At 41.2% G+C, this 22,674-nt stretch overlaps 1 protein-coding gene across 1 annotated transcript in view; it reads left to right on the top strand.

Annotated features, from left to right (window-relative positions):
* The window catches only part of LOC128904750 (collagen alpha-1(XV) chain-like), a 150,951-nt gene extending 135,009 nt beyond the window's left edge, over nt 1-15,942 (top strand). The window contains exons 34-42 of the mRNA XM_054189417.1: nt 946-1,056; nt 2,472-2,616; nt 7,709-7,773; nt 9,491-9,619; nt 9,787-9,846; nt 11,199-11,258; nt 12,220-12,405; nt 13,595-13,710; nt 14,036-15,942. Coding sequence (XP_054045392.1) covers nt 946-1,056; nt 2,472-2,616; nt 7,709-7,773; nt 9,491-9,619; nt 9,787-9,846; nt 11,199-11,258; nt 12,220-12,405; nt 13,595-13,710; nt 14,036-14,252 — 1,089 coding nt within the window. The 3' untranslated portion in view covers nt 14,253-15,942. The remainder of the gene's footprint in view (nt 1-945; nt 1,057-2,471; nt 2,617-7,708; nt 7,774-9,490; nt 9,620-9,786; nt 9,847-11,198; nt 11,259-12,219; nt 12,406-13,594; nt 13,711-14,035) is intronic.
* Nucleotides 15,943-22,674: the final 6,732 nt, after the last annotated feature.

Here is a 22,674-nt window from a genome sequence, read left to right as displayed (position 1 = left end):
TGTCTGTAGCTTTACAGCTTTAGCTACAAAGAACTCATTTTTCATCTAGTCCTTCATCTCTGCCAAATGGCATGCCATACAGAAAGCTTCGTGGTCCTGTTTACTGGGAAACTAAAAAGAAGAAAAGTCAGAGAGGGAGCTATACATTGCCACCACTACAGGCCTTCTGCAGCTACCTGACATTCTTGCTTTGCCCTTTGCCTGTTCACACGTTTATTTCTCAAAAAGGTAAAACAAAGTAGACCAAAAAAAGTTGAAAGAAAAAAAAAAACACACCAGACAAACAGAAGGAAATAGTGTGAGGAGGAACCTAAAATTGCTGTGACTCATTTTGCATGGAGAGATAATGACCTAGTATTTAAACACTTCTTCTTATCTACTTGTTCCCCAACCTAAGTGATAGTTAATTAGGAAGCACAGGAGAAGACACGCTTTTCAAGGTGCCTGCAGTTTTGTGTGGTGTTATGCTTCTGTTATCCGGGTACACGCCCCTGCTCTTCTCTCTCATCCTACGCACAGTAGTCTTCACTTGCCACATACTTTATATATCTGTCCATTCCAGGTCATTCTTGCTTTGCTTTTTTCTTGATGATGGAGAACAGTAGAAAGCCAGGCTTTTATGCTTCCTGCGACTTTCTCTTTGCCGCCAGCTGCAGCACAGAACAAGGTTTTGCTGGGTAGAATAGCAGGAAACAGCAACAAAGGTATTTTCTCTGCCTCCACCTAACCCAACCTGCCCTAGCCCCTGCCATGAGTGAGCTTTGCAGCCTCAATAGAGAAAGCATTCCTTTTCATTCCATATCACTGAAGAAGGTAGTAAAGTCAAAAAGATTTTAAGATGCTTTTCTTTATTAAGCTCAGATATTTCATGTAACTTTAAAAGATCAGTGCACAGAGTTCTGATCTCACTTCATCTCAGTGTTTTAAAATATATTCTCTTTAAAGGGTGAAAAAGGAGACAACGGAGTCACTGGTGTAAAAGGAGAAAAAGGAGAACCAAATGGAGGTTTTTATCTGACAGGACCTCCTGGACCACCTGGAAGACCGGGATTAGTTGTAAGTCACGCAAGTTGTAGAATAGGAATAGTTGTGGCTACCCATTGCTTTAATTTAGAAGGCACTAAAAAGAGACAAACATCAAGATGATGCTAAGAACTATATAAAACCTCATACGCTAACCATTAGGTGAATACAAGAGAGTTGCACTAGGCGTAAACACAGACACTTCACTGTTGTGCACAGAATTAATTTGCTATGAAAGACTGATATAATGTTACGCTCAGCTGTCTAATACATCAGTATGTAGATTCATGCTATTAATGACATTACAAATCAAGGCAGTACAAATAACTTGTGACACTACTACTTATATCTCCATAAAGGCCAAAATAGGCTATATAAAGTTAGACAGAAGCTGACTTGAAAATTATTGGCCATCCAAATAATGAATCTTTTATGTCCCAGTAATCCAAAACCATGAATTAAAAGTCCAGTGTGTACCCATCTAGATTATTCCTATAAAATTCAGCCACTGTCTAATCTCTACCTAGTTGTTTTATCTTCTGCCAATTGCCACCACAGCTGCTTTGGAATCAAATGCACCAATTCTTTGGAAACTAGTTTGTCCCTGGGATCTGGCAACAAATGTACGCATTGCATTTACTCTGTTATCACGTTCTATGCCAAGGAGCATGAATGGGGTGGGTCACAGCTGAGGATGAAGTGTTAGGTTAGCAAGCCCACCTTCAAAAATCCCCCTGGAGCTATTCCACATCGCTGAGAACCATCTCTCTGTTTAGAAATTGTTCCACTGGCAAGGAGGAGTTGGATGGCACAGCTGAGATCCATCAGAGACACAGCTCTCTGAGTCGAAGGTCCAAAAACTGTCTATGTATGCAGACCAGTTTGAGCGCAGGGAGTGCAAGCCCTCCCCATTCGGGCTGAAGACATGCTGCTAAACTGGAAATGTAGAGAGTTGAAGCCTTTTTAATCTAGAACACTGGCAGCTGGAGAGCTTAAGGGTTATGAGCTGACGTTTGGTCACAGGAGGGAGAAGGTAACATTCGTCATGAGACACGCCCTGCATAGGCACACTTTATGTTAAAGCTTTCCACCTTCAGACAAACCCTTATCTTATAAACACATCAAAGCAAATAGTCTCAGCATGAGCAGAGTTGAGATCCAGGACTTTGAGAGTACTGTTGAGAGTTTTGCAGATACCAGCTACTCAGGAACAGGTGCGAGAACTTTCATAAAGTCTTCTGAAACTTAAATTCTTGAATTTAGTTTAGTATATCATCAGATTTTTAATTTTTTGTTAATATCCATGCCTCCTTGAAGAAAATTACGTACAGACACATGTCTAAACAGTGGTGTGGTGGCAGGCCTTCAGAAAACATTGCCACCAGAGATGAAGGCCCTTGCAGCAGTGAAACCGATACATGCAAAGAAGTGCTTTTTATCACTGACAGGGACCAAAAGGGGATGCAGTTGTCGGACCCAGAGGACCTCCGGGATTACCTGGCCTACCTGGTTTACCAGGTTATGGAAAAATTGGCCCACCTGGCCCACCTGGCCCACCAGGCCCACCAGGACCCCCTGCAATTTATGGCTCAGGTGAGAGAGCGTGGTTTTGCTTTTCACGGTACATGCGAGTACACAGGCATGCGCCCACACCCCCCCACACACACTGACACTTCCTTTACATGCCTGTTCTTCCCTCTGCCCACCCGCTCGGCACACCTGAACCAGGTTGCTCCACCCTGTCCTCCTGCCCTCTACCGATTTCTCCTGGGGCGTGAGTTGGAACAGGGAGCACAAAAGGGACAATTTCTCTGCAAACAGTTCTCACTGGCTAGTGCCATGGGAGGCATGAAAAACCTGGCTGTGGCTGTGGCTGGGAGGCAGTTGTCCTGGTTTGAGCAACACAGGACTAATTTCTCTTCTAATGCTAGGGAAAACTGCACTTTTAGAAGGCTCTAGTGTCTGAATTTGTGAAAATATTTACTTTATAGCCAGCTCTGTTATGTGGATTTCAAGGTCTGAGTGTTTTCAAGCTCGCCGGGTGCAAGGATGAGGAGGAGAGAGACCTGGGCACTTGACCCAAGCTGGCCAACAGGATTATTTCATACCATGAGTGTCACATTCAATATAAATTAGAAACTTTGCTGAGAAGTTCTCTCTGTTCCTTGATGGCTGTGATCCTGAGAACTTTTTGCCCCGGTGCCAGACCCCTGAGCCCTTCTCTCCCTCCCAAAGCCATAGCGCTGGCAGTGTCCAACACCTGCTGTCCAATGCTGGGAGCACACAGCTTCCTGCTGGTATAACTGGATGACTATAATTCTTGTCTATTTTATATTGGTATCAGGTTGTTGTGAGTTCCTCAAACCATAACAGCAGTCTACATAACAGAGACAGGCTGCCTTTGAGAGCTTTGCAAAATCTATCAGTTTGAGCAGTTGGCTAAATTTAGGAAGATGTTAATGTGGCCCAAGATGCTCCATCAGCCATGTGGTGAATGGACTTAAATCCAGTTGGCAGCCGGTCACAAGTGGTGCTCCCTAAGGCTCAGTATTGGGGCCCGTCTGTTTAATATCTTTATCAATGACCTGAACAAGGAAATCAAGTGCACTGTCAGTAAATTTACAGATGACACCGAGCAGGAGTGTTGATCTGCTTGAAGGTAGGATGGGTCTACAGAGGGATCTGGACAGGCTGGACCGATGGGCTGAGGCCAATGGTATGAGGTTCAACAAGGCCAAGTGCCGGGTCCTGCACTTGAGTCACAACAACCCCATGCAGCGCTACAGGCTGGGGGAAGAGTAGCTGGAAAGCTGCCCGGCAGAAATGGACCTGGGCGTGCTGGTCGACAGCCAGCTGAATATGAGCCAGCAGTGTGCCCAGGTGGCCAAGAAGGCCAACAGCACCCCGGCCTGTATCAGGAACAGTGTGGCCAGCAGGAGTAGGGAAGTGATCATCCCCCTGTACTCCATGTTGGTGAGGCAGCACCTCAAATACTGTGTTCAGTTTTGGGCCCCTCACTACAAGAAAGACATTGAGATGCTGGAGTGTGTCCAGAGAAGGGCAACAAAGCTGGTGAGGGGTCTAGAGAAAAGTCTTATAAGGAGCAGCTGAGGGAACTGGGTAAGTTTAGCCTGGAGAAAACAAGGCTCAAGGGGAGACCTTATTACACTCTACAACTACCTGAAAGGAGGTTGTAGTGAGGTGGGTGTCAGTTTCTCCTCTGAAGTAACAAGTGACAGGACAAGACGAAATGGTTTAGAGGTTTAGATTGGGTATTAGGAAAAATTTCTTCACCAAAAGGGTTGATAAGCATTGGAACAGGCTGCCCAGGGAAGTGGTTGAGTCACTGTACCTGAAGGTATTTCAAAGATGTGTTGATGTGGTGCTTAGGGACATGGCTTAGTGGTGGACTTGGTAGTGCTAGGTTAACAGTTGGACCCGATAATCTTAAAGGTCTTTTCCAACCTAAAACGATTCCATGATTCTCTGATAGAAAGGCAGTATCGACAGTAGAGTTTAGGTCTAGAATGAAATTGCTGGAGAACTGCTTCTAGAAACTAGTTATTATGCAAATGCTGAAGAGAAACAAACTTTGGGAGGGTTGGTTACTGTGCCTTTAATGATTTTCAACTTATTGGATTAGAAGAGGAGTAAAACATGCCACAGACAGACACATCAGGGGAGGAGCTTTGCAAACAAGGTGGCACTGGAGCTTCAGGTGAATTATCTCAAACTTGCATCAAAGGGAATACATGGCTATAAACCAAGTATCACACTTCAAGGCATTTGTGCTTCTGACTCTTCTTGGGTCACAGGTCTGCTAGTGAGAGGCCTCATACTGTTAATGCCCAGTCTTTAGACTAGGTTCTGGTGGATAGGGTCCTGGGCTCCTCTGATACTACTCGACAGGTCTGCCTGAGCAAATGACTCCCTCTGGGAATTGAGACCAGCATGGGAATCCAGCCAGGTAAAACCAGAGCAAAGCATTCCTTAATCTCAGCTGAAGGTGGTGTACTAACAGAAAGGGAATTGTTAACCGCATAGAGAGGCTACAATGCAGATCTGGCCCACCTAAAAATTGGGAGGTCTGGCTAATACAGATCTCCATTTCTGAGAACTAATGATCAGTCTGTTTCTCCGCAAGACCTGTGTCTCCAGTATGCTAGTCTGGGGAGCAGACCTCTCTGTCTCCAATTTGTTGTTCTCTCCAGGTATTTCTCCAACCTGGTCAGACTGGTTTATACAGCTGCCCAGGGACAAGGTGAGACTCCCAATCTGTCATCCAGTAAATACTATGAATTGAGTGTCTATCGGAAGTGTTCAAAGAATATTTGAGAAAGAGCAAATCCTTAATATGTTCAACGTTGGAACATAGGCCTGTACCTGAATTAGCTCCTGATCATTATAGTATGGCAGATCCTCAGCATCCATAAAGTCCATAGAGGACTTTATTAAGCACTTCTGAATATTAGCTAAGAGACCCAGACAGACAAAACAAACTATTATTAGTACTCCATCCCTATACTTTCGCTTTTCATCTCTGCCATTAGTCTTCATCATCCTCCTACACATTTTCCTCTTTGCTTTGTAAGAAGGTTCTTTAAGCAGACCACTGATAGATGTCCATTTTACTAAATGTTATGAACACAGATGTTTATTTATTTCCTATCTTCAAAGCACAGTTATATCTGTTAAAGTTCTTGCTTACTGTAATATGTGGCTTACATACTGTAATATGGGGAAAGAGGAATGGCTTATCTGCAGATAAATAGCTCTGAACACTTCTGAGAACTGAACCCCTTTTCCCTGCCATTGACATGAAGGAACTGCTCTGGAGGATCCTTGTAAATGGGTCAGAGCATGGATTCTTCAATTTGTAAAAGGTGATTTCAAGGCTCCTCCAGGTTTCACAAAAACAAACATTTTTGAACACTAGAACTTGCTTTATTGGTGCGTAACTGCAGCCTCCTAATTCAAGGGGTACGGATCAGTAAAATGCAAGCTCTAGGATGCAGCAGTGCTCTCAGGGTTAACCCTTATGGACTCTTCAATGGTTCAAACTATATTTTTAACATGTATCTTACAGTCCTTTATTTGGACTATCAAACTACTTCAGAGTAGAAAGATACAATAAAAGACAGTCAATACTTCTTCACGGAATTTATTTGTAAGGGTGGAGGGGAATTTATAGCTTCACTGTCACTGAAAATCACTGTGATCCTGATTCCTTTGAAAATTATGAAGGCAGAAGGTGCGCTCGTTTGGCTTATCTTCTGTTACTCTCCCTTAGTCTGTTTAGTTGCCGTATCCAGTAAGCTGTGGATGAGTGGGTTTGGGTTTGGGCTAACAGATGTGCTTACCAAAATTCCTCCAGAGCGTAGTTTCAGAGAATATTCCTACATTCCTCCATTTCTGCTTCACTTTTGAAGAGCAATTCTGTCCGTATTTGGGATTATATCACTTTTTGCATAGCTAAGAGCAGCTGTACACCATGTTTAAGTGCCCAGCAAGGTAAGAATTGGGCAGTGGTTAGGAGCTGAACCTTGGAGTTCCTTGCGCGTGTTTCATACTCCAGATTCACCAGCATGCTAGGCAGGACGTGCTAGACTTCCCTATGCTCAGGTAGTTTGACAACTATCCACCAACTATTAGATCTCTTTCTCCCATGTCCTAATATCTCTCATGCGTTTCCATTCCTAATCACATTTCTTAGTGAGGCTTTTATATTTTCTCCCAGCAGTATAGTAGTGTACTCTCCTGGATACCCCTGGACCTGTTTTCTTGCCCTCACTTTACATCTCTCTTTTCCTCTACCGAAGGAATTTCTGCTTAAGGTTAACACAAGATCTACCCAGATCTCAGCTACAGAGCCCTGCTGGGACACGCCATGGTGCTCAGCAGGGTCCATGTGTAGAAGCTCTTTCTTCTAAACAGATTCAAATTCCCATTATCATTATATGCATTTGCACAGCGTGCTTGCTTTCAGTCTTCCATATCTTTCCTTCTTTCCTTCCTTAAAAGAAATGAGTTTTTACTCCAGAAAACAGGGACTTTCAGCTTAAGATGAAGAAATCCAATTTTGGAGCAGAGACAGGTACTAGGTACTAGACGCAGTCTTAGAACTTCATATCATTGGAGAATTCTTTTTTGCTTTGAAATATAAGCTGAGTTTACACTTGTGAATTTTTTATCTAAGGAAAAGTTCATTTGAATTTTTTATCTAAGGAAAAGTTCATTTTTGTTTCCTTTTAGAGCAAAAAATATATTGACTCACTCAAAGCCTATACAGGCAGGAGCTAAAAGTTCTTCGTCTTCCATATACACATTCTTCCTCTTTCATTAGCAGCTAGCAGAAGAGTATTCTGGTCAATTTAAGTGGATCTCGTTCTTCATTTGCAGAGTATCTACAACAGATTGCAATTTGTTGACCTTAACCTCCCAAGAAACAGAGAACAGACTAAGTTTCACCACTGCTTTTAAAAAAAAAATCCTTAGAATGCATTTTCTGTAGTTGGCTTGAACACAGCTATTCAGAACTTGACTGTTCAAGAATTTAGGTGGTCTACAGCTATTTAAATCTCCTGCTACTCCTAAACACCACCACTAGGTCATTTCTTTATGTCACTCACCTTCTTTCTCAAAAAAGATGACCTTCAACATGTATTGTATGCTTGTTTCATTTTAGCAGCCACAATGCCTGGGCCACCAGGACCTCCTGGAGAGCCAGGGCCACCTGCAACCAGGAACCTGGTAAGACTACAAAACAAGGAAGTTTCCTGTTGAAACCTCGCTTCAAAACTTTTGGTGAACATTGGTAGCACTGAGAGAGGAGGGAGAGCTCTGTCCTGTGTTTTTATTTATTAGAATGTTTTCTGGTTTTCTGAACCTCATAATTTTTCAGCAGGGAACCCATATAGCTGAGGAAAGTGATGAGGGAAGCTTGTCCATTGCCTTGTTAGTAACAGCCTATTCAAACAAATGCAAAGATCAATGGCATGCTAAAGTAATGGAAAGGTACATATTCCACGTTCAAAGCAGTATCCCTGAAAGAGTGTGGCAACTTAGCATGCTGAGATACTAGAATAACAACTGAATGCCCAGTTTCCATGAAAAAAATGCTTTACATTACTGGATTAAAACCCAGTAATATAGATCATTTGATTCTAAGAAGAAAACTGTAGATTTCCCTAGCAAATCTAAAAATTGTTGTGCTAGAAAATACAAATTTGTTTCCTTTTCTTATTGCATGAATCAAATTAGAATTGTATCCCAGATATCCATGCAGTAAAAATGACAACTAAGATTTCTGTCTCGTTAATTTCTAAATTAAGTATTCGTAGTTTCTGAAAAAAAAAATTATTCAAGCTAGCAGAGGGGGTTTACTGCAATTTTTTCCTTTTCCACATTCTCACGTTATAATAGAAAAGCAAATTCGCTGGATATATTTGGCAATCATTCGAGAACGGACTAATAAACAAGCAGACTTTCAGATCATCTACATCATATCAATTGAACTAACAAGAATCTGAGTGTAAGTTTCTTAATGTCTTCCCATCATAGCGTTATGCCTCTGCTAACTGCCTTTTCTCATGAAAATTCAGGACCTGACAATGATTACAGATCAGGGGAGAAACGGATGTTCAAAGACTGGTGCCCCAAGGTAGGGGGCTGTAGTTACAGGCTGAGAGCTGAGAGAACCAAAACCACTTAAGTCAAAACCAACATTAAAAAACAATATGCAAATCTATAGTAAGGTCTACATGATTCATAAAGCATTTATATGCCTTCTGACACTGAAGAAATTAAAAAGAAATGACACTCTCTTAAGAAACTTGCCCCTGATTTTACACTAACTGCAATTATCAAACAGATTGTAGGAGCAACACAGACGACTCTGTTTTTATCTTCAGGTGACAAAGACAGAGGTAATAGGTGCAATGTCCATATCTGACAAACATCATTTTAAGCCTCTTGATGGTCTATAAAAGATAAATTGAAAAATACTTGCCGTATAAGCTAGTGACATCTGGAAACATAACGAAAGGGATGGAAGAAAACACCCTTAAAGAAAAGAGATCACAGCACCACTAAGAAAAATATAACAGAAACAAATGTATCTAGAATTGTGTGTGATATTTCTAAGCCTTATCAAATCTCTTCTGAACTCTGACATTTTGATCTAACATGTTAAACTATAGAGATGCAACGATCCTCACTCTGTGCAAAATTGACTATTGGTGTAGTTCTACTACAATCCACAGAATGATGATGCTGGTACGCAAGCGTAGCAAGATATTTAGGTTACTCAAGCTCTTTGTATGAAATGACGTGAGACCAACTTTATGAGCATTTCCTGCGGGAAGAAGCCTTGACATTTATGTGTTCAAATGAGACTTCAATTTAATAATTTAACTTAAAAAATATTTTGTGTGTCTGAAGAAGCATGTTTTGTTTTCCTATTTGGCAGGTTACGACATTCCAAAACATTAAGGGTATGTTGGAAAAAGTTCATTTGGTAGCAGAAGGTACGCTAATCTATCTGAGCGAAATTAGTGAGGTTTTTATCCGTGTTCGAAATGGATGGAGAAAATTGCAGGTACTATCACACTACATCCTAATCCTTTCCAACTCCCTTACCCAAAATGGAGGTGTTGCAGATATTTTTTACAGGGGTGGAGAAGCATGGGTGCAAAGATTCCTTCTTTTAGTTCAGAAGCTGCTGGTGATACAGTTTTGTTTGCTTTTCCTTTTGGGTTCTTTCAGCTTGGTGAGCTAATTCCTATCCCTGCTGACAGCCTTCCTCCTCCAGCTATATCAAGCCATGTAAGTACAAAATATTGGACTGTGAAAAACTGAGTCTGAATGTGCAAAAACAGGCAATACACATGGCAGAAGTTGCAGGCAGATCCCTGCACAACGTAATTTTCAACAGAGACTTGTTAGTTCAAAATAAGCATCCTACCACAACATAAGCTTGCAAATTGGTTCGCACTGGCCAGTCATCTGTTTCCATTATCTTCTGAGACTCCAAACACTACAGAGACAAAGCAGCACCTACAAAAAGCAGAACAAAGCAGGCTGCCTACAAAAAAAAAAACCCAAACACAACAGTATTCTGTTTTGTAACTCTGAAGTCAGTCATATCAAGCCCTGGTCCCTTTCAAGGAAACTCAGAAAAGTGTTTCTTGAAAAGCAGGTTTTCTTTCCGAGATTATAATCCTGTATTCAGAGTACATCATCATCACCTGCATGTAGTTTATCCCACAGTATGCTGAGGGTCTATTCTAAAGCCTCAACTGTTGGTTTGTACCTGACCCCATTCTGCAAATTATTCTACCAACCTGCATGTGAACATGCGGTCTGTACCAAAAAAAATTGCACGAGGATGAAAACCAAGAAGTGACAAAGGGGATAGAGAACAGTCTCATTGATGACAGGTTCATTGATCTGACTGCTGAGATAACGAAAGGACAAGAGAGTGCTAGGAAGGAGAAGCAAGAAGGAAGATGGCCAGAAAGAAATAAAGAAAAAGTTAAGAGTAGGTCAGAGAGAAGTGTACTTAGCACACTGGGAAAATGTCTAGACATCATGTTGTAAGAAACTGTCTTGCAGCCTCCAGCTGACACCCCGTGAGTTTCCCAGCTGGTACAATCAGTGGCTTGTTACTCATACTTACCGTAACTAGAGAAGAAAACTTTGCCGTTCCTGAAACAGCTCTGAAGCTCATCGACCTTCTGGTCTCTACATGCCAGTAGCTTAGGAGAGGGAATTACCGAGGCCTTGGGAAACGTTCCCACCCACTACATTTTCTCTTTCCACATCCTCCTTACCCTTTCAGTTTAATTTTCCTGAACTGGTCTTCTGCTCCTGCCAAGAGCAGGCCATGCAGGACTCCAGATGCGATCCAGCGCTGATACCAGCTCTGGCAGAGCACTGTGGACTGGGTACACTCAGGTCTAGCAAAGCAGCTCTGGCCAGAACAGCTTTTCAATACATATTTATGTGGCATATCAAATCGATGATATGTAGGTGGAATATTCCGGCTTCGTGTTTTGAGGCAGGGCAGTTTCAGATTCTCCAGTGTTCTATGTTTGCTTTATTTAGAAAATGATTAAGTGTCTAAAATTCTGATCTAACGTGTTTAACGTATCTCTCTGCATGTGTTAAAATAACAGGGATTTCAGTCTCTTCCAGCGCTGAGTCCAGTATCAAATATGAACAATGGAAGACCAGCAGTAAGTATGAGATCTGTATTGTAACTGCATAGCTGTGGTTTGAAGCGTGACAGTTTGCATCTTGAGGGAGATTTGTGATTAATTCCTCTTCAAATTCACACATTTGACTTTAGAAATTTACAAATACATTTCTTTAACTGGTTTAGGCATCTCAGAGACAATTTTAAATTGTTTCCTCCAGATCTGTTTTCATGATCCTAGCCCCTTTCCCATCTCAAAGAAAAAACAGCCTGATTCTGAGTTAGGAATACCTCTTCACTTAATAACTGTACCTACAACACGCAGCAGTTTTTAAGTTAACAATAGTGTTACAATTAAATCATTAAAATATTCACTAGAATATTTTCTACCTTTGTGGTGCTGCTTGTTTTAGATAGGCACTTTAGAATCTAAGCTTTAATTTAAAATACTTAAAAATATTTAGACAAAGAAAGCCAGGTAACTGGGTTATGGATAATCACCCCACTCCACCCCGCCCCCCCCCCCCCAAAAAAAAACCCCAAACAACAAAAATGTGGGTTAGTTCTTGCATCTATACTGTTGTACTTAGCATGCTGCTTCTTGTATTTGATAGCAGTGAATTTTTAAATGGTATATGCTCACTTCTTACTACCTATTTTCGTGCTTGTAGGATTTGGGATTTTGTTCGTCTGATAACTCCAAGGCTTCTGCTTAAAAATATTAGCTGTTTTTAAAAGAACTTTATTTTTTAGGACTATATAATCTTCATCATGGTTTCCTTAATGTTTGAAGATAAATAGGTATTTCTGCTATGGGTCTCATAGTTAAGAAATGTAATGTTATGGCAGCAAATAACTTTCATACCTGGTACGGAAGGTATTAGTTCTTATGCCGGCAGGAGCCGGGGGGAGGGGGTCTAGTTTGTTTCTAATATATGTCTTCCTTGTGTTATAAACTTAAAAAAAAAAAAAACAGTAGCTTTTCTTCTTCTTTTTTCCAGCTGCATCTGGTGGCTTTAAACTCACCATTTTCTGGTGACATGCGAGCAGATTTTCAGTGTTTTCAACAGGCCCAACAAGCAGGATTGTCAGCTACCTATAGAGCCTTCCTCTCATCGCATTTGCAAGATCTGGCCACAGTTGTCAGAAAAACAGACCGATACCATTTACCAATAGTCAATCTTAAGGTAAAAATGAGTCCTTAGTACTTGTTATATAAGGATAGGCTGTAGGTGCCCCAAAATCTTGAAAAAGGACAAGAGCAGACAGTTTCAACCCAAACTGCATTTTATAAAGAAGCAGCTTTGCTGCATATTTTGGAGTCGGGTTCAAGAAATGCAATTGTAGTGATAAAGTAGAAAGTTCCAGACCGTCTCACATTTCCTTTCCGTTTTCAAGGGCTGCTTTTTTCAATATCCTAAGACTAGTGGTAGAAATGAAGTTAGGAGAATACCCTACTTCGAGCAGACCGCTGACAAAGCAACAGCACGATGTTCGGCTTTCTGGATATTTTTTATATTGGCAGGGAAAGTTTTCGTAAAGACAGCTATTGTGTTCTACCTTCTAGTATGATCACAGAGTATATGGTAGGCTAAAATACCTATTTTTTTCATTTCTAAAGATAAAGGCAAATCCTGTGCTTAGGAGTGGTACTGGATTTACCCCAATGAAACTGAGAGGAGAGTCTAGAGCATGAGTCATTTTGTGGTCTCACATAAACAGGCACGCTGTAAAACTGAGGAAAACAAACCATGTAGCATTGGCTGGCGCCCAGAACAAACGGCCAAAGAAACCCACAGGAATAACATGGGATACTTGGAACATGCAGAACGGATGCTACTCTGAAGTGCATGCAAATCCAGAGCCTTGGAGACAAACTTGTAAAGACAATGTTGTTTCAACTTTGACTGGAAAAACATAACAGCAGATGGAGAGGCAGCCTGATGCAAGGCTTTCGACTTGAACATTTGCCACGCTTTTCACAAAACTGTGACCTCGACTGAAGTTCCAATACAGATTATCTCTATATTTTTTCTATAGCTATGGTAGTTCTAAGCAATTTTTCAAACAACTCCTTAGACAGTTAGGAGGAAAAGGACAGTGGGAATGGAGATGATCAAGCTGAATATCTGGAGTGACAACAGAACAGAGATGCAACTGTGAGGCAAAGGTGCGGATCAGAGAGCTATTAGCATAGAGATGATAGATGAGACAAGCTTGTTCAGGACTATCATGCAGAAACTGATGTGAAAGCTGGAATCATAAGTGTTCTCATATGCAGATAAGATTTTAGATGTATAGATAAGTCGATAAGTCTGCTATGATGTGGATTTTGGATTTGTTTTGTTTGTAAATGTGGCTTTGAAATTTTAACAGGGAGAAACACTTTTCAATAACTGGGAATTCATATTTAATGGAAACGGTGGACAATTCAACGTTCATGTTCCAATATACTCCTTTGATGGGAGGAACGTCATGACCGACCCATCTTGGTGAGTTTACATTACCATTTATAAGTTTTACATGACATGTACTTTTACCAGATAGTACAAGTAGCAGTATCTTGGCCTACTAGAAATGTGATAAAAATTTTTCAATTATGCCATCTTTCGTTTCCATTTCTGATAACCTATGAATGAGATATCAGGTTGTGTTCTCCTTTTCTTCCTCACTTTTCTGTGTTCATCTTTCCCTACCCACTGTTTGCTTCAAGCAGAAGGAAAGCAGAAATACAGGTCACCATACACATAGATGTGCAGCTGAATAAAGCAAAAAAGAGACTTTTTCAGGAAATAACTTCTTAACATTACCTTTCAGGCCTCAAAAAGTAATATGGCATGGTTCAACTGCAAATGGGATCCGACTGGTTAGCAACTACTGTGAAGCCTGGCACACAGCTGATATGGGAGCTATGGGACAAGCATCACCGCTGAAGACGGGGAAACTTCTTGATCAGAAAGTATTTAGCTGTAATAATAAGTTTATTGTTCTCTGTATTGAAATCAGTTTCGTATCTGACCCCCAAGGAAAATAATTCACCTGTTGCACAGAGGAATATTCCATTTTCTAACAGAAAAAGCTGACACTGAAATTTCATTTGTAATGTTGTAAATATTTTATTTTTCGTAATTGCACATTTCGTGAAAAAATAGCCAAAGAAAACATACCTCAACAGAAACCACATTCTGCTTAAATGGAACATCCAGTGTACATGCGGCTGACTTAAAGCCCTTCCTTTCCCCTGAAGCCCACACAGTTCAAAGTTTGCCAACAATTAACTCACAGCCCCTTGTCTTCCTGGCTGAGCTTAGGATCGCTTAAGGGCACTAGTCAAGTGTGGTCTGTGAGGAAAATCCAGTAGCCTGTCTCATAAGCAGCACGGCTCAGCAAGGCTGCTGCTTCTTCACAGCTGAGAAGATGCATGCTCTACGCTCCTCTTTTCGCTGGCATAGATTGTGACTACCCAAGGCACTACCCATATATATGTATATACACATACTGTCCCTGAGCAAATAATGGGAGGCCGTTACACCTTACGGGGCTGGAATTTTCAAAAAGGCTTTAAGAACAAAGGTGCTCACCTTCTTGGAGTTTCAGTGGAAACTGAGTACCTAAGCCCTGTAAGCTTGTAGGGATCGCAGCCTGGTGCTCACACATAAATTTAGCAGCTTCCACATCTTACTGCAGCTTTTTTCTTGGCAGATTCTAGGCAATAGGGCTTTTTTGCAGGGGGAGTGAATTTCACCTAGACAAAATCTGGTCCTTATTTTGGTGCTATTGTTAACAGGAAACCTGGAGCCATGTTAATAGAAAACATCCTGTTTTACTGGTAGAACTGTGCAAAGCAAATGCAGACAAACGAACCATCTGACCTTTATTTATTTCCTTGCGTATTAGAGGAAGTCATTTCCTGTTGTGGCAGACTGCTGAATGAAAGACGCCTGTCATGGCTTCTCTAAAGTAGGTTCTAGACATTGTTATCCCACTAAGTTATATGTAAAGTGATTTTCATTTTTGTGAATTTATCCTTCTGGCATTCACGTAATTAAAGATTTGTTAATATAAAATAACAGCAACAACGATAGAAATGATCAGTAAATGCTAATATTCTTTGCAAACAGTATCACCATAATATCTGAAGCCTTTGCTTATATATTTGTCTACTGCATACTTTAAACAACATATTTACTTATATTTTATCAAGCAGTAACTATGGAGGTCAAACACCACATTATCATTTTTTAAGATTTAATCTAGAGTCTGTGTTGGAAATATATGTTCATTTGCTAACAAGTAGAGTATTAAATTACTAGATAGCTATCTTCAAAAGACAAAAGCAAATCACGCTTACTATGCTACACTGATATATAACACAATATTGTGAAATTCAGCTTTATTTTTCCAATTTACTATAAAAGCTTATTTCCCGGGGTCATCTGAATCACATCTTCTGTTTTTTTTTTTCTCGAAAAAGTCATGACTCCATTATTACAACATGGTAATGAGGCAAAAACAGTTTATATTACATTTAAAATGTATGCACAACAATTAACTGTACTCATTTATAGTCCATTTCCCATAAAATGCTGAGCACTCTTGTGAAATGCCAAATTCCTTCAATTCACACAGTTGGAAGAGTTTTATATGTATGGCAGGGTTTCACTCTGAGTCACAGAAGGTTCTAGGGGGGAAATAAAGTGCTTTTGCGTGCCTCCAGCAGCAAACCATCTGCCTTTAATCCTTTAATTGTTGGCAGACCCTCAGCTCAAGCCAAGTCATGGCCAGCGGGGTCTATGCTTGCAGCCAGCCATCACCCAGTCATCACCCTCAGTTGTTGCTCTTCCGGAGCAACAACTGGCTGCGGAGTTGGCTCTTTCTTTGCCTAGAATTGCAGTGACAAGAGGTGGCGGAGAGATGGGATCCCACAGAAGAGCTGTGTGAAGGGGGAGGGGAGAAGACTAAAAAAAAACATGCCATTTTTAGGAGACAGTGAACTAGAGTTTAAGTTGGGCCTAGCAAAAACGCGTCTGGAATTCTGTTTGTGCCCATACTTTCACAGGGCTGGCCCCTTTCTGTATCCTAAATGGCTGATAGAGCAGGGAACTGAAATGGTTAAGCGGCAAAGAACTCTCAATGGTTGCTTCCCACCTCTAAGATTAATCTGCAGGCTACAGGAGTTTATTGCGCGCCCTTCAACTTGATACAGAGCACGAACCACGCATCATGCTCATGCACCAGCAAGGGAGCTAGCTTACCAGAGAATGCCATGAGAGACCTAAGAAGAGGTCTCCCTTGGAAAAAAACACTTTTTGTCATTTTAACCAGAGCCACTGAGGCTCTTCATACTCCTTAGCGTAACTGAAGAGAAACTGTAATACTCATCGAGGATATGACAGAGAAAAAATTAGCCCAATACTTAAAAATAAATTAGCTTTCCCTATCAAAGCACAATACTTTTTTCAGCATGATTCCAACACGAAGGTCAGGTGCACTTGAGGAAGAACATTTGCTAATTCAGGTAAGGAATGGTGTATAAAGCAAATGAGTCACCAAAACGAGTACCAGAGCAAGGCTGAAAAGAGTAACTGCACTAGAAACCGCTGTAGCAGCCTGAATGAATGAAATCAGTCAAACAAGATTCTTCCGTCTTTTAGAGGAAGGTTTTTGGTTGAAAACATCTGCTTATGGTGAAACTTTGATGCACTTTAAGAGGAAGAAGTTAATACATTGTAAACACAGAGGAGGTGAAAATCTTATAAACCATCTGAACCCCAGGGCTGGTCGATGAATAAAATACAGCAGATCCATTTCAGCTACTGGATTTCTAGAAATCAAGCTGATAGATTTGTCTTTATATGAATTGTAGGTGCAAGCTGTAACAACAGAAGCTTCGTTTGCACCAAGAAGAATCCACAGTGGGGTTTGTGCTTCTACAAAAGAATTGGTTCTCCACTAAAAATAATTGCAATTTAACTTCAATTAAGCTGGTGCTTAACCTGAAAGAATATAATATATTAAAAAAAAAAAAAAAGAAGAAAAAACAAGCAGAAAAGCAGAAAAAAGTAGTAAGGTCTAGGGAAAGTTAATAACTATTTGAAAAGGGAATATTGAATTGTTACTGGAGAGATTCGTTTATTTATCATAGATACATTGGGGATGGGGCAAAATGCATGAACATATAGTTGAATGTTCACTACAGATTCTTTCTAAGTGAAAATAATTTTTTGTTATGAAGGTAAATTGGCACATGAGTTAAAAATTGACTTTGAATATACCACTTTAGATTGGACTTTGTTAGAATCGGACAACAGTTTTCAGTAGAAACATCACTTTTTATCGCAACATTTTACTGGTTTGTGCCAAATAGGAGACATTAATAGGAGTCATTTTCAAAAGACATGCTTTAAGTCAAGACATTTTTGTTCTCATTTACCTGCTCTGTAATAATCAAAAGGAATTAAGACTCCTCAGTAACATATGAAAACATTTTTTCATTGTATGTTTTACCTCCTCAAGGACCATTCTTTCTAAAAAGCGCTAATGCTGCAGCAGATCCCCACCCCACCCCCAAAATACACAAAAAAACCCCAAACACCCGTTATCATCACTGCTTTATGCAGCCAGAATATAACTCCTGCCAACAGGGTAAATGTATGCTTACAAATTGTTAACTCTTCAGTATTTTGAAAGCAGTTCAACACAATCAATTATACAACATCTGTCTGAACTGACTGACTACATCCAAAGTACCTTGTGGTATCGTGCAACGATTTTTAACATCATCTTTTGACTTGAAATAGCAAGGGTTGGGATATTTTTTTCTCCTGAATTTGTCCTTCCAAATTGTTTAAAAGTTGGTGTTGGAGAATATAGCTTTCAATCTGATGAGGAAAATGGGGGGAAGTCATATTGGGAGACATGGCTGGAGTGTGCACACATACACATATAACTGCAGGCACACTCATCTTCAAGCAACTTTTTTCATCCTTGGCACCTCATACACCATGGCTGACTTAGTCTTTAACCGACTCATCAGCTCCTTTGACCTCATGCACGCAGGTAAATGTTATATTAGGATGGAGGAACTTCTGACAATCAATTTAGAAATCTGAGACCAACAAAAATGTGCCTTCCCCTCAACTCACTTTCCTACCGTTCTGTTTTTCATGATAGCAAATATTCCTCCACAGGGTCATATTTGCACTGAATTGTGAGCATAAGCAGTAGATTGTAGACCCCCCACAATCCTCTTCTGACCCATCAATTTTGTTAGCGATGGGTAATCAGCAGGTCTTTTGCCATTTTCAGTTCAGGGATCTTTTCTGTGGGCAGTCGCAAAACGTGACATTTTATCGTTGATCAGTGAGATGAGCGGTTTCTCCTCCCATTGCTATTATAAGCAAGTCAAACCTGTGAGTTTCAGCAGTGCAGCATATACACCTCAAGGACTGACAATTAACAAAACTCATCTTGGTGTAGTCCAAGACTGTCTAGCCTTACTTCTGAGCTGTGCATTCAGGTGAAAGAAAGAATGAGCTGCAGTATGTCCTGCTTCGAGGACTCCACAGTTACTCTTCTTTTGCACTGAGGTTTAGGTGTTCCTTCCGAAGTAACACTTGCAATTCTTATTTTCACTCCAGTCCTCTGCCTGGAGAAGGGAACCTCTCTTCTAGATTTTAAATGAATTAGATGCTAGAATTGCAATTTCAATTTGGTGTTCAAGTACTGGAGTTAATGGTACGCATGCATTTTAAAAAACTTCTCATCAGGGTTTGGCTGTTATTTGTTGGTCTGGCATGTAGTCAGAGCCTACGCTCTAACAGTTCCTCCCTGCTGTCTCTCCTTAATGCTTCAACAATAACTGGCCAGAGACAGAAATATTTCTAGATGAGTCAACTTAAAAAGTTCCACCTTTCACAAGGATCTTCTTCACTCTGTCTTCCACAGCACTGAGATAAGCACTGAAGGCTAGCTTCCACCTACGTGTGTTTTGCTGGGAGCACCCTATACAGTGGTAGGATGGGTGGGAGTCCAGAGAGGTCCCTTTGGAACTAAGAAGAAAACACAGCTCCTCCCTCCCTTACGAAGCAGCTAACCTCCCTGCCTGCTCCTGCAAAGTACTACACTGCAGCTCTTTCAAGCTCAGTGCCCAGAATTACAGACAGCACAAGCTGTGGGAATTTCTACACGTGAAATCAATTCAGCATCACGCCCCGGCGTTGATAGGGGGTAACATTAGAACCTGCTTTCCTCAGCTGGTCTCGGGGGCACCAGTGATGCTTCAGCAGAGGGGTGACAGCCTTGTCTGACCTTACAAAAAGTATCTAAGATCACCTGCAAATTCAAATTCAAGCCAGGATGATGATGATGACAACGCCCCTGCAGGAAAGGTATGTTTTGTATGCTGCACTTCAAGTATGCTCATATGAACAGCAGCAGGGGACTGCCTAATAGCTGTGTTTCCCTGCTGGTCAGTACCAATATACCACCTCACAGTCCTTTGGTTTGGCCTTCTTTGGTTCCAGACCTATTCACCAAGATCCTAGCAACAGGCTTGCTACTGGAAAAAGCATTATCTCCCCATGGAGACTGATTGCTGTTTGATTGCTGAACTATTCCCTGGCACAGTTCTGGTCGGTGCCACCTGTAACTCTTCCAGCCACTGCCTTGGGGTACGTTTTGGGGGGACAGCATGTGTCAACAGCTACTGCTGTGGATAGTTTGAAGAAGCCACCCTATTTTGAAACAGAAAGATTTAATTGTCCTGACAGGTGCTTAACCATTGTGCCTGGTTTCAGGGCTAACTGGAGTCCTCACCCAACTGAAAGCTTGTAGAGGGACCGCAGAACCTGCGTGTCTGATACTCATGGGACACGCATCTTTATGGCTTTTTGCCAAGCTTAATATACAACCCTCCTGCAAATATCCATTCATAGAATCCATATGTCCAGAGTGCATTCATTCAGGGAACCCTCCTAAAGTCATCATTGCCCTACACAAATGGTCTCATGCTGTACAAAAATATATTTATGCCATACCGTTATCCTCACCGCATTCAACAGTAATGAGCACCTTGGTTGGGGCATGGAGTGTCTGTTCACACAGCTGGACAGTTTCAGATCTGTGAGAAATAAAAGGCCCTGGTATGGTCATCCTGTACAACTGATTAACTAGTACCATGATATCTTACATTGGAAACAGGACAACATAAGACATTTGCCCATGTCCTTTACTCCAGCACCTGGTGGATCAGGCATTGTGTTTATGTGTGTACAGTCTACCCATTAGGAGTACTAAGCAGCTTCCAATTCTAGAGTAAGCAGCATCTTCTCAATGACTCGTTTCAGAGTCTAGAGGTGTGCTGAGATTTGCCTGAGACACCAAAAGTGAGTTCCCAAAATCATCCCACTACCCTTTCAGCCAGCCTATCAGAAGTCTTCCTGATACCTTGAAATCTGAGACTGCATCCCTTGATTCTACACCATGTTAGGGTGGGATGAGTGGTGTCTTTGAGCTCACCACTAAATGCTAAATTCTCATTGCGATGTTGATCAAAAGCAAGCCCGAAAGTCATATCAGATTTCCTTTTTCAGCTGAGTTGGGAATTGTTCATGAGCTCCATCAAAACTCAGCAGCAATTTCCAACTTGTTGATCCCATTATTTTGAAGTCCATGTTTCCTTCCAAGAAGGTATGTTCCAGTGGGCTCTGAACCTCCTCAAGTCCCTAGGGCTTGGGAAGTCTCTAGGGTACGTCTGTAAACAGGTTGCCTCAGAAGCATTCACTACAGCATGTTTTCATTAATGTGTCTTTCATTGCCATTAGTTCTGCCTACAGAGTAAGAACCTGGCTTGGTCTCAGGTGCTTTTCCCACACCACTACTTTGCAAAGTTCCTCTATCATTATAGCAAAGCCATTCTTAAACCACAAACTTAATTCAGCCATCTTTTGGTCTTGATCTGAAACATCCAGGATTCAGAAGTAGCCCATATCAGGAAGACATGGCAGTCTTGATATCATACACTCAAGCTCTTTCAAAAATATCTTGAGATTGGTTGCCTCCATTCTTGGGATATCCAAAACAAAAACCACTGTACAGAAGCTAATTGGCTAACAGGTTGTAAGATTACACTGAAGTTTGCTATAGCAGAGCTGATCTGAGTAATTAAAACATATGCTGCTGACAAAGCTTGAGCACAGAGGGCTTATTTACAAGTGTTTTCACCCATTAGGCTGCAGAATGCCCATCTTGACCCCCATTTTCATCCAGCTAAAGCTTACAGAAATTGAAAAGAGCAGATGTAAGACTGCTGTTTGTGCAAAGGGTTCAGCTACAGCCAAAGCTGATGCCATGCATTAATCCACATGAATTAGAAATGGACATACAGACTGTTACCCAAAAGTGAAAAAAATACTTATTAATAGCCAGAGTTCATTGAGATTCATGGACTGAATCTGTATTCACTCTCTCTCTCCTCGCTTTCCTGTAGTTTGATATGTCTTAGAATGGTAGAATAATTTAGATTGAAGTGATCTCAGAAGGTCATTTAATCCAACTGCCTGCTCAAAGCACAGCTAAGCTAACTTCACAGTTAGATCTTCTCGCATTGCACATGGAGACACTGAAGGTGCAGCAGTGTGCTCAGATGTCTTTGCCTCCATTTTAAGAAGGCAAGAAGCTGGTGCATGTACCATGATACTTTCCTGTTAGGGCAGGAAAGTATCTAGTTGATGGACAGAGGTAATTGTCACCAAAGTCAGAACAGATTTGTGGCCTGGGTTTCTCAAAATATATCTCCTGAAGAAAGGCTTCTGTTTCTACAAAAAAAAAAAATGGGGGGAGAAAAGCAAGATAAGGTAGTTGCATCTAACTCAGTCACCTAACATCCACATTTTTTTCCTGGAAAAAAGTAGTCAGCCCTCCCAGTCTAGCTATTGATGATATATGAGAGGACACTGCAAGCCTTAGGCACAGACTAGCAAAGTCCTGTTCTCAATCGAGTGCCACATAATGACAGATAATAAGCTACTCATTCTGTCAAAGTCACTTAATCACAATATCTTTCTTACAAAAACCCAATTGCTCGTCACCAGCAGAAAAGGTCAGGAATACTGATGAATAGCCTAGACGAGGGATCACTTTCAGCTGTTATCCTCTTTTACTGCTATGCTCAGTAGGATATAAGGTGGGAAGGGAGAAGGATAAGACGAGTCAAAAGGATTGGTGAGGAGGGATAATAAAGCACTGAAGTGGTGAACTCCATGAATGAGAAGTTAAGAGGAAAGTAGCAAATTATCAGCTCTGGGTAGGATCTACAAAAGCAACTCTGAAGGCAGTAAACAAGGCAGTTGTGGTGGGCTGACACTGTCTGGACGCCAGGTGCCCACCAAAGCCGCTCTATCACTCCGCCTCCTCATCTAGACAGGGGAGAGAAAATATAACGAAAGGCTCGTGGG

The sequence above is a fragment of the Rissa tridactyla genome, chromosome 2 (assembly GCF_028500815.1).
Source record: "Rissa tridactyla isolate bRisTri1 chromosome 2, bRisTri1.patW.cur.20221130, whole genome shotgun sequence".
In the NCBI taxonomy this organism is placed as follows: Eukaryota; Metazoa; Chordata; class Aves; order Charadriiformes; family Laridae; genus Rissa; species Rissa tridactyla.
The sequence above is the reverse complement of the archived record's forward strand: the minus strand, read 5'-3'. Positions and strand labels throughout refer to the sequence as shown.